At 35.9% G+C, this 16,625-nt stretch overlaps 1 protein-coding gene across 6 annotated transcripts in view; it reads left to right on the top strand.

Annotated features, from left to right (window-relative positions):
* KLHL5 (kelch like family member 5) overlaps positions 1 to 16,625 on the top strand; it is a 94,648-nt gene that overhangs the window by 31,152 nt on the left and 46,871 nt on the right. For all 6 annotated transcript variants that reach the window (XM_042984710.1, XM_015545115.2, XM_042984711.1 and 3 more), the window contains 4 exons: positions 1,248 to 1,430; positions 4,437 to 4,573; positions 5,091 to 5,287; positions 14,561 to 14,773. In XM_042984710.1, coding sequence (XP_042840644.1) covers positions 1,248 to 1,430; positions 4,437 to 4,573; positions 5,091 to 5,287; positions 14,561 to 14,773 — 730 coding nt within the window. The remainder of the gene's footprint in view (positions 1 to 1,247; positions 1,431 to 4,436; positions 4,574 to 5,090; positions 5,288 to 14,560; positions 14,774 to 16,625) is intronic.

Genomic DNA, 16,625 nt, shown 5'->3' with positions numbered 1-16,625 from the left:
CTTGATGTTAACCTTTTTACTTTTTCACCATTTCCATCAGTAAATCATATGAAAACTCACACTTCTCAAATTATAATTTGGAAATCTCAAATAATTTTTAGATATCTGGGTTAGACCATCAAATTTCCTTTACCTATAATGTAAGTTGTAGTTTACCTGGGCTTTTGAATAATGATTAGAGGGTCAAATGAATTATTTATAACATTATTTTTATGACAGTGTACAGTTGACCCTTGAACAATATGGGAATTAGGGACACCAACCACACACACTTGAAAATCCCCATATAACTTTTGATTCCCTGAAAACTTAACTATAGTCTGCTCTTGACTAGAAACCTTAAAAATAACAGTCAATTAACATATATTTTGTATATTATATATATTATATACTGCATTCTTATAGTAAAGTAAGCTAGAGAGTAAAGAAAATGTTATTAATATCATAAGGAAGAGGGGCACCTGGGTGGCTCAGTTGGTTGAGTGTGGACTTCAGCTCAGGTCATGATCTCACAGGTTTTGAGTTCAGGCCCCACACAGCAGAGCTGTTACCTCTGTGCCCTCTCTCTGCCCCTCCCCTGCGTGTGCTCTCTCTAAAAAAAAAAAAAAAAAAAAAAAAAAAAAAATATATATATATATATATATATATATATATATATATATCATAAGGAGAAAATACATTTTTAGTACTGTACTATGTGTACTGAAAAAAATCCACGTGTAAGTGGACCCACACAATTCAAACCTGTATTAGTCACGGGTCAACTATGTTTTATATTCTAAACAGTTACCCTATAAAATGAACTGTGGAATATAACCCATTTTTAAGTAAAGGGTGGCTTGGATTTATATCTCTAAAATAGTTTCATTGCCTCCTCCTGCCTTCAAAGAATAATGTCTTACACCCTGAAATATAATGTTAGGAGATACAACTATCATTATGAATATAACTTGGCTCTTTTTCAACAGAGATATTATGTTGACCAGTAAAAAGATCTCAAAAACAGACATCACAAAGAGTATGTATAGTTACTAATAGGTGTCACATTCACTCACAATGTTTACAAGACACATGCATTTTTTGAGCCATCATTGAATTTAAAAGGCAAAAATGAATCATTACACGTTACTGTTCACTGATAGCATCAATTACTTCTATTACATTTAAAGGGTTTTAAAGGATGTGATAGAAAATATATTTTCAATGTGATAGTAATATTTCAAAAGGTGTGTTCTCTTTCTTTTCAGGACTTCCAATAGTAGTCAGACATTATCATCCTGCCATACTATGGAGCCATGTTCATCAGATGAATTTTTCCAAGCCCTTAATCATGCGGAGCAAACATTTAAAAAGATGGAAAACTATTTGAGACATAAACAGTTATGTGATGTAATTCTAGTTGCTGGTGATCGCAGAATTCCAGCTCACAGGTAAATTGTTTTCTAAGTCTCTGTATGTGAGAAGTATTTCCTTGCTAACTTAGTGATGTATGTTGAGATAATTTGTTCCAACTAACTATTAGGATAGGATGCTTTTGGGAAAGGTATCTTTCATGGAATTTCTACAAAGAAAACAGTGCATGTGAAATTATTACACATTAAATGACCCCAGAAGGGTCACTTTCCCTCTGCAGAATAACAAAAACAAAGCACACTAGCCTCAGATTGGTCGGTATTGTTTGGTATAGATTTCAGCTACTATGAGCAGCTTTCCTCCTAAATTCTACCTATTAAATAACTTTAAACAAACTCAATGGAAATGAGAGCTGTGAGTATTTAGAAGCAAAAAAGCTAGTGGAAGGAAATGGCAAAACCTGTGAAGAGTTTTAAAATAGTGACACCTGTTCCAACTTCTATTTGCTGACTTCTCTAAGAAATATGAAAAGCAGTGATGCTACTATTTTTTGAAATAAGAAAAGGAAAAGAGAGGTGTTTAATAATGAATATTTCATTGTTTCTTTTCATAATTCCATATTCAATTGTTCAGTGTTAATCACTGTGAGGACCTCAAAGGGTTATTTTTTTTATGCTTTCAAAAACTAATTAACACTCTGTCTGAAAGGTTTTCTTAAACTTTCCAAAGTGGAAGTGAAATCGTTAGGAAAAATGGGCTTGTTCTTAGTTTCCAGTGATTCGATGAGTATACATTTATTGAGATGCTATTAGATACTGTGACAAAAAGCATTGGTTTATTAGAAAAGACACTTCAACCTGCATTTCATAGAGGCCCCTCAAAGTCTATTATTTCTAAAACAGAGTTCATTACCTTCCCTTCCACGTATGTGTAAACTCTCACCATCTAACTCAGGTTACCAGTGCCAGAAACTGCCAACTGGTCTCCCTGCTTTCACCTTTTCCCCCTACATTCTTTTTTCTTTTTTTTTTTTTTTTTTTTTATTTTGGGGACAGAGAGAGACAGAGCATGAACGGGGGAGGGGCAGAGAGAGAGGGAGACACAGAATCGGAAACAGGCCCCAGGCTCCGAGCCATCAGCCCAGAGCCCGACGCGGGGCTCGAACTCACGGACCGCGAGATCGTGACCTGGCTGAAGTCGGACGCTTAACCGACTGCGCCACCCAGGCGCCCCCCTACATTCTTTTTTCTACACAGCTACCTGAGTGATCCTTTAAAAAAGAACTCAGATACAGTCACTCCTGCAATCAGACTTTTCAGTGACTCCTCACGTCGCTGATTGTGAAAGCCCAAGTCCTCACAGTGGCCTGTGTGATTACCAGTGCCTTTTTATGCTCTGTCCAGCTCCTGTCCTCGTGCACTCACAGCCCCCATGTTCCTTGTATGTGCCAGGCATGCCACTGCTACCTTTGGGTTTTTGCTTTTGCATTGGCTGCTACTTTGCCTGAATGCTATTCCTAGGCACCTGTATGGCTAATTCCCACACCTCCTTCAAGTCTTTGCCCAAGTGCCACTTTCCAGTAAGACCACTTATTTAACCCCACTGCCTACTCCTCCCTTTCCCCCTTAGCACTTACCACTCTTTAATTCACTATTGCATTTACTTCTGCTGGTTATTATTTCCCTTCCCTCTAGAATGTAAGACCCCATGAGAGAAGGGATCTTTTGTCTGTTGTTTATACTGACAATATCTAGAACAGTGCCCAGTTCTTATTAGGTATGAATTGGTTTGGTGAATAAATGAAATAAATGAATAGGCAGTTCTCAGAGGAAACCTGAATGACTAATGACTGTTTGAAAAGACCTTCAATCTCACTAGCAATCAGAGGAATGAAAATTAAAACAACGAGGGGCACCTGGGTGGTTCAGTCGGTTAAGCGTCTAACTTCCACTCAGGTCATGAGCTCACAGGTCATGAGCTCAAGTTCATGAGTTCATGACTGCTGACAGCTCAGAGCCTGGAGCCTGCTTCAGATTCTGTGTCTCCCTCTCTCTCTGCCCCTTCCCCACTCACACTCTGTCTCTCTCTTTCAAAAATAAAATAAGCATTAAAATAAAATTTTTTTAAACAACAGTGAGATGCCCCTTAACACCTTGCACATGGCCCCCAAATTTAACATCTGACAATGTTGTGGGAAGATGTTCTCTTTCATACAGTGCTGGTGGGGGTCTAAATTGGGATAGCACCTTGGAGAGCAATCTGGTAAACCTGTGACTTAGCACTGCACACCTGGGGAGGGAGGAGAATGGAAGTAGAGGGGAACACAGGGAGCTTCAACTATTATCTGTTAATATTTCTTCAAAAAAAAAAATCTATATAAGTGTGCTGACATGGCAGTGTCTCCAAGACATCAAATAAAAAATGCACATTTCAAAATATATATGTATAACCTATTTTTCTTCATACATGACTATCAAAAATCTGATCAGATATAGATAATATATAATAATGTATTATTACAAAAATATTATAGTTTTATAGTATTACAACAAATACTATAATAACAAAATATGAACATTATAATATACAGTAATAAAAAATCACAAAAGTTAAAAATAACCTGCTAAAACCATTCTCAAATGTCTCCCATATATTTACTGTTTCTACAATTAAATTTAAAAAAACACACACACAAAACCTTAGGTTATTTCCAAAAGTGATAAACAGAAGATAAACTCTACACTTTTTTTCTTTTTTTATATGGTCAATTTCATGCTGTGGGCTTTAGCTTTTCTTCTGGATGTTTTAAAGTGATATTTGAGTAATGAATGGGTAAATCATTTACCTCAGCAGAAAATTTTCAGTAATGGTAATTTATTATTCCAAGGAAGGAACTAGAGCATAAAGCAATTTGTCAAACTTAAAATGCATTTCCCAGTACCATGCACTTTCTATGGGTAACAAATCAAAAAAAAAAAAAAAAAAAAAGAAGGAAAGAGAGAAAGAGAAGCAGCAGCATTTATTGATGAACATCAACTTTATAATGTGGTCACTGATTTTTTCTTCTTCTGATATGTTCTCAGATTGGTGCTCTCCTCTGTCTCTGATTATTTTGCTGCCATGTTTACTAATGATGTCAGGGAAGCAAGACAAGAGGAAATAAAAATGGAAGGTGTTGAACCTAATTCACTATGGTCCTTGATTCAGTATGCGTATACAGGTAATAAGTCTGAAAATGTAAATTTAAAACCTCTTAAGGTTATGTTATATTCTTAGATTTCAGATTCCTGCTTCTAGCAAAGCCTGCCACAGCTAACAGTTAATTCTGTTGTTGTCATCACCCCTAATGATACTTCATAAGTTAAAATCTTTATATTAAAATCTTTAAAGTGGTTATCATAACTAAGCTTATGATTGGTATTTTTAAATGTTAATATAATAATTAGATGAATTATGTAATGTTTATAAATTATTTGCATTTAAAATTAGATATGCTACTTAAAGCATCATTTAAAAATTCTGAAAATAAACCATTAGTTTTTTATTTTAATAGAAGTCAAAAAGCTAATGATTTTTTTTTGTATTTAGTACTTTTCTTTTTGGACTATCTTAAACCATCTAGGTCTGGAATTCATGTAATGAACTCTTGTTTAGAATTATTACTATTAACATTGATTATTTTATAAATTAAAGTTAATATAGCTCTGTAGTTAATGGAATTTCTTTTTATCATTAAGGCCGCCTTGAATTAAAAGAAGATAATATTGAGTGCCTGCTATCTACAGCTTGCCTTCTTCAGCTTTCACAGGTTGTAGAAGCTTGCTGTAAGTTTTTAATGAAACAGCTTCACCCGTCCAACTGTCTTGGAATCCGTTCTTTTGCTGATGCCCAAGGTTGTACAGATTTGCATAAAGTGGCTCACAATTATACTATGGTATGTATTCTCTGAAAAGCAGAAAGGCATATATGCTCTTTACTCCATTCCTTATTGTTGTGGGCTTATCTACATGTTGATGTTTCCCCATGGTTCTGCCATATGTCGTGAGGTCCAGGTTTACTGTCTAATGCAAAATATTTTCATTGAGTTATGAGGGGAATCACCAAGTAATATTTCTCCTGGATATATGAGTCAAGCCTGAAGTTATTGTAGTTGCTGAGAAGCAGAGCAGTGGCCTGGGACTGTTGTATTCAAGGTTTTCAGATCTGCCACTTTTTAAAGCAGGATTTCCCCTACATTTTCCTTTGTAGCACCTGGGTGTATTTCAGAATTGCCTACATATTCACTGATGGAAATTGGTGATGGTGACTGTGGGGTATTGGTACAGTACTAGTACAGATGATAGAATGAAAGGGAGGCTTTTTATTAAAGATAAATCTGGTTATATATAAGAAGGGTTTTTAGCTATGTAGAAAGATGTTCTTGTTAACTGTAGCAAATTATGTGCACAAAGTAAATTGCAGAGGAGGTTCTCATTCAGAAACCTGGAGGATAATGGGTACAGATTGCTCTAGGATACCCAGAAAAGAAGGGCATGTTGAAGGCATATTGTTAGGACCAGGTCCCACAGTCTTCATAGTAGGAAGGTTTGCGCAAAGGAGGATATTTGGATTTTTAAGGAATGACCATCTTGTCACACCAAGGCAGTTAGGTCTCCACAGCTGGGCCAAGATTGCTTGACCTGCTACAATCAGGACAGTACAGCTTCTGAGAGAAGAGAGAGTATGAACATTCACACACATTTATACCAGTTATCCATACTACTATTTTATCAACATTCAGGAGATGTTTTTGTCTACCTTGTCTTCCATCCCCCATCCTTCCACTGAATTGGTTTGTCTGTGAAGGGATTGACAGGTACTTTAAGAATCTTTCACTACAGAAACAGAGATTTGGAAAGAATTGTGAGAACAGATGTTTGCAACAACTGGGAAGAATAATTCCACCAACTTCATAAGCTTGATGTGAGGATTAAATGAGTTAATAGCAGTTTAGTGCTTAAAATTGACACATAGTATACCCAGTCAATAAATGGTGTCATCATCGTTACCATCATTATAGAGATTTACTCTATTTGACACAGTAGGGATTGATGTGAGGGAATACAAGCACTCATGCAAAAGTACAAGCTTTATGATTCATTTTTCCCCTGTGGTGTCGTCATTTCTCGGAAATGTTGCTTGTTTATAATGGCTATAGTGCTTCGAGTAAAAAGCTAGAGATTGTATGACAGGGCAAAACCATACAGATCTAGTGTCTTCTAAATTAAATCCCAGGGGAGATTTTTTTCCCCCATCTCAGTCTTTATCTTTCCCTGCAGATTTCTCATTTTGATCTTAAACCTCAGTTTCAAATAATTTGGGGAGTAAGATGAATATAAATAAAGTAAAGCTGGTTTTCTTTTCTTCATAATCCGTTCATAATTTAAGTAATACCTCTTTCTTAGGAAGGAATGCACTGGGGTCACACCTGTTGTTTACAGTAGAGGCACAGTGGCTGCTTAGACATAATGGCTTAGACTTAAATTAAATTGGCTTATTTTTTTATTAAAGTAGAGTTGGCTTGCAGTGTTTAGTTTCAGGTATACAATGTAGGGATTCATCAATTCTATACATTATGCCATGCTTACCGCGATAAGTGTAGTTACTTTCTATAGCCATACAGAGTTATTACAATATTATTGATTCAGGTCAATGTTTTTAAAACTATTTTCATATCCAATTAGTTGGGTATTTTTTTTTCTCAAGACCTTTATTTGACATTATTCAGTTTGAACAGAGACATGAAATTTAAGTCTAATAACAATAAGTCATTTAGAGGAAGATTGTTTGACTTGAATTGTTGCTATGGGAACTCGATGAAAATGTATCACAAAATTCAATCTTCAATTTAAACAAATCCCTCAGTAATTTCATTTGCTTAAAACCTAATTCCAAAAGGAGGAAAGGCATAATGCTAGCAAGTGTTTGGTAGCGTGATAGCTATTTACATTACAAAATAGATTTTAAGGTTTTATTTTAATTCCAGTGAGTTAACATACAGTGTTATATTAGCTTCAAGGTACACAATATAGTGATTCAACACTTCCATAAAACACCTGGTGCTCATCACAACAACACAAAAGAGAGTAAGCATACTACCACATAGTGAATTCAGTTGTTACAGTCAGTAAATGATGCATGTATTGGGGATGTTTACTCGTCCTCTGTGAGCACAGGTAGGAGAGGATGAAGAGTTCTTTCTTGTTATCCTGAAATCTGGAAACTGGTGCTCATTCTGGCTGCCACTGAATGTGACCTGGCACAAGTTATTTAACGTCCACCAAAAAGTCTAAGACTGGGTATATTATTACAAATATCTAATGACATTATGGATTTATGAAACAAATACAAGCATTTAATTTTAAATTTTGTTTCTTGATCTAGAAAACCTTGAAAAAAACATTGAATTCTGTTAAAATACCTGCTTTAAAACCAAATAATACTTTTGAAAAGCACTTTGTGTTTAACCTTGAGTTCAGTAGTCTTTCTGTAAGTTGTTGAGAGACTTGATTTTCACTTAAAATGAATTAGAATGGAATGGACAGCATTCTGAAATAGGTACATCAACAAATAAATAATAAAATGTATATTGTTATATAATAGTCCTTTTCTAATTGATGAATTAATCCCATTGCATTGGTAATGCCACTAATACCATTTGAAAGGAAACCAATAGTTAACAGCAGTATGGTGTGAATGTTGATTATACTATACACTACCTTTGAGCAATTACAAATGTGTATTACTAGAGAACTCACTAAATCCCTAAAAAGGAATAACATCAGAATCATAGAGGTCCCAGAAGATGAAGAGAGAGAAAAGGGGTAGAAGGTTTATGTGAGCAAATGATAGCACAAAACTTTCCTAACCTGGGAAAAGACCTAACACAGACATCAAAATCCAGGAAGCACAGAGAACTCCCATTAGATTCAACAAAAACCAACCATCAACAAAGCATTATCAGTCAAATTCACAAAGTACACAGAATATGAAAGAATCATGAAAGCAGCAAGGGAAAAAAGCCCTTAACCTGCAAAGGAAGACAGATCAGGTTTGAGCAGACCTATCCACAGAAACTTGGGCCAGAAAAGAGTGGCAGGATATACTCAATGTGCTGAATCAGAAAAATATGCAACCAAGAATTCTTTATCCAGCAAGGCTGTCATTCAAAATAGAAGGAGAGAGAAAAAGTTTCCCCCTGGAGAGTGTGATGCTAAGTGAAATAAGCCATACAGAGAAAGACAGATACCATATGTTTTCACTCTTATGTGGGATCCTGAGAAACTTAACAGAAACCCATGGGGGAGGGGAAGGAAAAAGAAAAAAAAGAGGTTAGAGTGGCAGAGAGCCAAAGCATAAAATACTCTTAAAAACTGAGAGCGAACTAAGGGTTAATGGGGGGTGGGAGGGAGAGGAGGGTAGGTGATGGGTATTGAAGAGGGCATCTTTTGGGATGAGCCCTGGGTGTTGTATGGAAACCAATTTGACAATAAATTTCATATATTAAAAAAAATAATAAATAATAAAATAAAATAAAAAAGTTTCCCAGACAAACAAAAACAAAAGGAGTTCATGACAACTAAACCAGCCCTGCAAGACATTTTAAGGGGGACTCTCTGAGAGGAGAAAAGACAAGGAAAAAAAAACAAAAAAGACCAAAAGCAACAAAAACTAGAAAGGACCAGAGAACAACTCTACAGGCAACATAATGGCAATAAATTCTTATCTTTCAGTACTCACTCTAAATGTCAGTGGACTAAACGCTCCAATCAAAAGACATAGGGTAACAGAATGGATAAGAAAACAAGATCCATCTATATGCTGTTTACAAGAGACCCATTTTAAACCTGAAGACACATTCAGATTGAAAATAAGGGGATGGAGAAACATCTGTCATGCTAATGGTCACCAAAAGAAAGCCAGAGTAGCCATACTTATATCAGGCAATCTAGATTTTAAAATAAAGGCTCTAACAAGGGATGAAGAAGGGCATTATATCATAATTAAGAGGTATATTGACCAAGAAGACCTAACAGTTGTAAACATCTGTGCCCCAAATGTGCAAGCATCCAAATAATTAAATCAATCACAAACCTAAAGAAACTCATTGATAATAATACCATAGTAGTAGGGGACTTCAACACCCCACTTACAACAATGTAAAGATCATCTAAACAGAAAATCAACAAGGAAACAATGGCTTTGAATGACACACTAGACAAGATGGACTTAACAGATATACAGAACATTTCATCCTAAAGCAGCAGAATACACATTCTTCTCCAGTGCACACGGAACAGTCCTCAAAATAGACCACATACTGGGACACAAATCAGCCCTCAGCAAGTACAAAAAGATCGAGATCATACTGTGCATGTTTTCAGACCACAACACTATGAAACTCAAAATCAACCACAAGAAAAATTTGGAAAGATAACAAATACTAGGAGACTAAAGAACATCCTACCAAAGAATGAATGGACTAACCAAGAAGTTAAAGAGGAAATTTAAAAGTACATGGAAGCCAATGAAAATGATAACACCACAGCCACAGCCCAAAACCTCTGGGACGCAGCAAAGGTGGTCATAAGAGGGAAGCATATAGCAATCTAGGCCTTCCTAAAGAAGGAAGAAAGTCTCAGATACACAACCTAATCTTACACCTTAAAGAGCTGGAAAAAGAACAGCAGATAAAACCCAAAAACAGCAGAAGGCAGGAAATAATAAAGATGAGAGCAGAAATCAATGCTATAGAAACCAAAAAAAAAAACAAAAAAACAAAAAACAGAACAGATCAATGAAACCAGAAGCTTGTTCTTTGAAAGAATTAACAAAATTGATAAACACCTAGCCAGTTTGATGAAAAAGAAAAAGGAAAGAACCCAAATAAATAAAATCAAGAATGAAAGAGGAGAGATCACAGCCAACACAGCAGAAATACAAACAATAATAAGAGAATATTATGAGCAATTATACACCAATAAATTGGGCAATCTGGAAGAAATGGACAAATTCCTAGAAACATATACACTACCGAAACTGAAACAGGAAGAAATAGAAAATTTGAACAGACCCATAACCAGTAAAGAAATTGAGTTAGAAATAAGAATCTCCCAAAAAACAAGACTCCAGGGCCAGGTTGCTTTCCAGGGGAAACCTACCAAACATTTAAAGAAGAGTTAACACCTATTTTTTTGAAGCTATTTCAAAAAATAGAAATGGAAGGAAAACTTCCAAATTCATTCTATGAAGCCAGCATTACTTTGATTCCAAAACCAGACAAAGACCCCACTAAAAAGGAGAACTATAGACCAATTTCCCTGATGAACATGGATGCAAAAAATCCTCAACAGGATACTAGCCAACTGGATCCAACAGTACATTAAAAAAATTATTCACGACCAAGTGGGATTTATGCCTGCGATATAGGGCTGGTTCAATATCTGCAAAACAATCAATGCAATACATCACATTAATAAAAGAAAGGACAAGAACCAAATGATCCTCTCAATAGATGCAGGGAAAACATTTGACAAAATACAGCATCCTTTCTGGATAAAAACCCTCAAGAAAGTAGGAATAGAAGGATCATACCTCAAGATCATAAAAGCCATATATGAAAGACCCACCACTAATATCATCCTCAATGGGGAAAAACTGAGAGCTTTCCCCCTAAGGTCAGGAACAAAACAGGCATGTTCACTCTTGCCACTGTTACTCAGCATAGTATTGGAAGCCTTAGCCTGAGCGATCAGACAACACAAAGAAATAAAAGGCATCCAACTTGGGCAGGAGGAGGTCAACTTTCACTCTTTGCAGATGGCATGATACTCTATATGGAAAACCCAAAAGATTCCACCAAAAAACTGCCAGAACTAATCCATGAATTTAGCAATGTCGCAGGATATAAAGTCAATGTACAGAAATAGGTTGTATTCCTGTACACCAATAACGAAGCAACAGAAAGAGAAATCACAGAAGTGATCCCATTTACAATTGCACCAAAAACCATAAAATACCTAAGAATAAATCTAACCAAAAAGGTGAAAAGTCTATACACTGAAAACTATAGAAAGCTTATGAAAGAAATTGAAGAAGACAGAAAAAAAATGGGAAAAGATTCATGCTCCTGCATAGGAAGAACAGATACTGTTAAAAATGTCAATACTACCCAAAGCAATCTACATAGTCAATGCAATCCCTATCAAAATAACAACAGCATTCTTCACAGAGCTAGAACAAACAATCCTAGAATTTGTATGGAACCACAAAAGACCCGGAATAACCAAAAGCAATCTTGAAAAAGAAAACCAAAGCTGGAGGCATCACAATCCTGGACTTCAAGATGTTTTACAAAGCTGTAATCATCTAGACAGTATGGTACCGGCAGAAGAACAGACACTCAGATCAATGGAACAGAATAGAGAACCCAGAAACGGACCCACAAACATATGGCCAACCGATCTTTGACAAAGCAGGAAAGAATATCCAATGGAATAAAGACAGTCTCTTCAGCAAGTGGTGCTGGGAAAACTGGACAGGACCACTTTCTTACACCACACACAAAAATAAACTCAGTGGATGAAAGACCTAAACGTAAGACAGCAAGCCATCAAATCCTTGAGGAGAAAGCAGGCAAAAACCTCTTTGACCTTGGCCACAGCAACTTCTTACTCAACGTGTCTCCTGAGGCAAGGGAAACCAAAACAAAAATGAACTATTGGGACCTCATCAAAATAAAAAGCTTCTGCACAGTGAAGGAAACAATCAGCAAAACTAAAAGACAGCCAATAGAATGGGAGAAGATATTTGCAAATGACAATCAGATAAAGGGTTAGTGTCCAAAATCTATAAAGAACTGATCAAACTCAACACCCAAAAAACAAATAATGCAGTGAAGAAATGGGCCAAAGACATGAATAGACACTTCTCCAAAGAAGACATCCAAATGGCTGACAGACGCATTAAAAAATGCTCCACATCACTCATCATCAGGGAAATACAAATTAAAACCACAATGAGATACCACCTTACACCTGTCAGAATGGCTCACATTAACAACTCAGGCAACAACAGATGTTGGTGAGGATGCGGAGAAAGAGGATCTCTTTTGCACTGCTGGTGGGAGTGCAAACTAGTGCAGCCACTCTGGAAAACAGCATGGAGGTTCCTCAAAAAATTAAAAATAGAACTGCCCTACGACCCAGCAATTGCCCTACTAGGTACTTATCCAAGGGAATTGGGTGTGCTGTTTCGAATGAGCGCATGCACCCCAATGTTTATAGCAGCATTATCAACAATAGCCAAAGTATGGAAAGAGCAAATGTCCATCAATGGATGAATGTTTAAAGAAGATGTGTGTGTGTGTGTGTGTGTGTGTGTGTGTGTGTGTATGCATTATATGCTAACTAACTTGGATGTAATTTAAAAATTAATTAATCACATATCTGCTATAACTAAATGACTAAACAATTAAAGTTGAAAAAAAGAAATTTTGATTTCTTGAGAATCTTTCCTAATATTATGTAATAAATATGTTTCCATGTATCTGTATGATATTTGTTTTTGAAATTTTTAATACCTGCTTAATAGTTCATTGAGTTACAAACCCCTATAGCTGGACCTTTAGGCTAATTCCTATTCTGTACTATTATAAATAATAATTCAGAGAAGCATCAATAGAGAAGCATCAGCTTTTTTTTTTTCCCTTGTGAATTATTTATAAAGTATTAAACTGCTGGTGGGGTAACTAGGTTGAGAGCTTAAGCATTTTTATAGCTTTTGCCATGTGTTACCAAATCATTTTATAATGTCAGTATATAATTGGGTCGAACAGTTTGCTTGAAGCCAACATCAAGGTTTTATTAAAATACATTTCTGAAAATGATAATCAGTCATTTAAAATAGATACATTTGGGCATCTTTAACAAATCATGATGAATTGAGGCAATTGAATTTAGTTAATTATTCATGTATGGTTTCCTATTTAAGAATTTCTAAGAAAGGAATGTCAACCCAAGATATATTTTAGATTAGTACCTAATTTGGGTTACTGCAAGCTATGTGGAACATATAATTCTCATTTTAATATAGAAGATAGTCACCAGTCCTTATCTCTAGCTCTAATTTAAACAGCCCTAGCTATTTCACTAGAACCGTGTACGCTGAGACAGCCATAGCAAACTAGGAAATGTACGAAAAACATTAAGGGACAATATACGTAGCTTTTGCATTTATTTTATAGTTATGTAAACAGTCCATGCATTAAGACTTGTAACCTTGCACACCAGAAAGTAAATTTCCCGTCTCTTCAGACTGTTTAGCATAATAACCTAGCAAAAGTCATTATCTCGCAGCTAAAGTCATTTCTATCTCCCATTTCAAATTATAAGGAGCCTGATTCTAATATGTGACTGAAAATGAATGATCTTTGGTGCAAGGGCTTAGGGTCCCAGTGCATTCTATGTCAACACTCTTGCTTTGGCTCTTTTTCTTTGAGACCAAAAGAACTTCATACATAAATCAGATTAGAAGTTTTTAAAACAGATCTAAAATCCTGGGTGGTCTTATAAATTACATTAAAACACTCTAGTATAGGCTAATCAGGTTCTAGGATAGCCCTACGGACATACAGTCTTCCCTGGGCAGAGTCTGAGAAGACTTCTGTGGTCTTGGGAATGGTCTTGAGCGATCTAGCCAGCCAGGCAGCCCTTTCTGGGTAAGAGAAATAACTTCATCGCTCACCCAAGTGTTTAGCTGTACTGTTAACCAAATTCTTCGGCAACCACAAGTGTAAACTAAATTTGATGTTAAGAGTATCCTACATCTCAGAGTCTAATTCATTTTTTCTACCTTCTACCTCTTGAAAGACTTGCCAGAACTATGCCCTAACTTGACCAAAGCAATACGTACCAATCCCAGGTCCATTTTTAAAATGTACCAAATGGTAGACTTTAATTCTACTGATATAGAGACTTAAAATGTAACAACATAATTGCAGTTTAAATGTTATTTTCTACTGTGTTTCTTTCCTAGTGATACTATTGTAAGGAAGGTACAAACTGTACAAACTGTATTTTGGCATCTAATTCAGAATTTTTTATTTTATCTTAAATAAACCGATGGACAGGAGGAGCAGTGTTGTTTATGTGCTATTTATTCCCTCTAGGAACATTTCATGGAAGTAATTCGAAACCAGGAATTTGTACTATTACCAGCCAGCGAAATTGCGAAGCTCTTGGCCAGCGATGACATGAACATTCCTAATGAAGAGACGATACTGAATGCACTTCTAACTTGGGTCCGTCATGATTTGGAACAGAGACGGAAAGATCTCAGTAAACTTTTGGCTTATATTAGGCTACCTCTTCTTGCACCACAGGTAAACTATTTTTGATTATTTAATCAGCATCATAATTTCAACAACATTTGAGTATTTACTTCATGCTAATTATGTTACTATGTACATGTCTGTAGGTTTTTTCCTTTGATTATTCTATCTGATAAGGTCGTTTTACATATACTCCTATGAAATGCATAGTTGAAAAGATACTTAGGTAAAAAAATTTCTGCTTATGTTTTCTTTTTTTTAAGTTTATTTATTTTGAGAGAGAATACGCGTGCATGCACACACATGGGAGGTGCGGAGGAAGAGAGAGAATCCTAAGCAGGCTCTGGGCTGTGAGGCACAAAGCCCAACCTGGGGCTCAATCTCATGAACTGTGAGACCATAACCTGAGCTAAAATCAAGAGTTGGATGCTTAACCAACTGAGCCACCCAGGTGCCCCTCTGCATATATATATTCAACCCAGAAGGTCTGGCTACCTAAATTGCATGAATTAAATAACATTTTCACTTAGGGGTTAGTAATTTTATTTGACTCAACTAGAAACCTATCCTAGCAATTGAGAATTAGTAAAGCTGCTAATGCAAGTAGCAATGGACACTAGGAACCAGAAAAATTCGATTAATTCATTTGCTACATGTTTACTAAGTATCCACTAAATGCTGGATTCTGGTGATATATAAACTGAGACATGATAAAGAGTTCCAGCTCTGACATTTTAAAATTCTGTATCTGGGCATCTTCACACACCTCAGTCTCTTAGTCTATCAGATGGAGATAACATTCTCTTTGACTGTCTCACAGGATTACTATAAAGATGAGAAAAGGGCTCTGTGAAACCAAATGTGCTATAAATAATCATGGTAGGATTATCAGCATCATTTTAGAATTGAGAGACATCTAGTTAGTGTATTCAAGGTGATCAGTCATAACATATTTACATGCATAGTTTCCCCTTTGTACAGTTCTAACTGGAATGTGCAGCAGCTTATCTGCAGTTTGGTTTTGTGGTGTCAGTTACCCACAGTCAGCCATGGTCAGAAAGCAAATGATCCTCCTTCTGACGTCTTGTCAGATCATTAGTTAGCCTAACACTGCATCGCGGTGCCTATGTTATCCACCTTACTTCAGGTCATCACGCAGGCATTTTATCATCTTCTGTCATCACAAGAGAAAGAAGGGCACGTACAGTACAATAAGATATTTAGAGAGAAAGGCTACATTCACGTAATTTGTATTACAGTATTATAATTGTTCTATTTTATTATTTGCTATTGTTGTTAATCTCTTACTGTGCCTCATTTTTAAATTAAACTTTTTCATAGGTATGTATATATAGGAAAAAAACATAGTGTACACAGGGTTCGGTATTATTTGCAGCTTCAGGCATCCACTGAGGGTCTTGGAACATATCCCCCATGGTTAGGAGGGGGGACTTCTGTACAGTAATTTCTACTGCCTATTTTGCTGCTTATCTTGAAGGCTTGAATAGAGAAAGAGGCCTTGAAAGTGAAGAAAGAATGAGCTGTTACTACTCGAGATCAGATCTTTGTTGTTTCAAGTGCCATCAATTTTATCTTACCTGCATTTATCTTGGGCATTATGTATTATTTCCAGCCATTGTTAGCAAAAGTTACTGTTTGCTCTCTACCTTATAGAGACAAAAATTAGTGCCGATACTTTATAAGAAAGATCTTCTCTTTGGAAGGAAGAATTTTCTATGAATTCATAGGAATGAAACTGCATGAATTGATGACAATTCAGGAAAAATAACATTGTAAAACATGTCCTTTGAAATCAGGTTTTAAAAAGAGAGTTATACTTTGCAAAATTTTTTTTTCTTATCCTTTTCTAGATTACAGAAAATAAAATGTGAAAAATCCTAGT

The sequence above is a fragment of the Panthera tigris genome, chromosome B1 (genome assembly GCF_018350195.1).
Source record: "Panthera tigris isolate Pti1 chromosome B1, P.tigris_Pti1_mat1.1, whole genome shotgun sequence".
Taxonomy (NCBI): Eukaryota; Metazoa; Chordata; class Mammalia; order Carnivora; family Felidae; genus Panthera; species Panthera tigris.
Note: the sequence above shows the minus strand (reverse complement) of the source record. Positions and strands in the feature narration are given on the sequence as shown.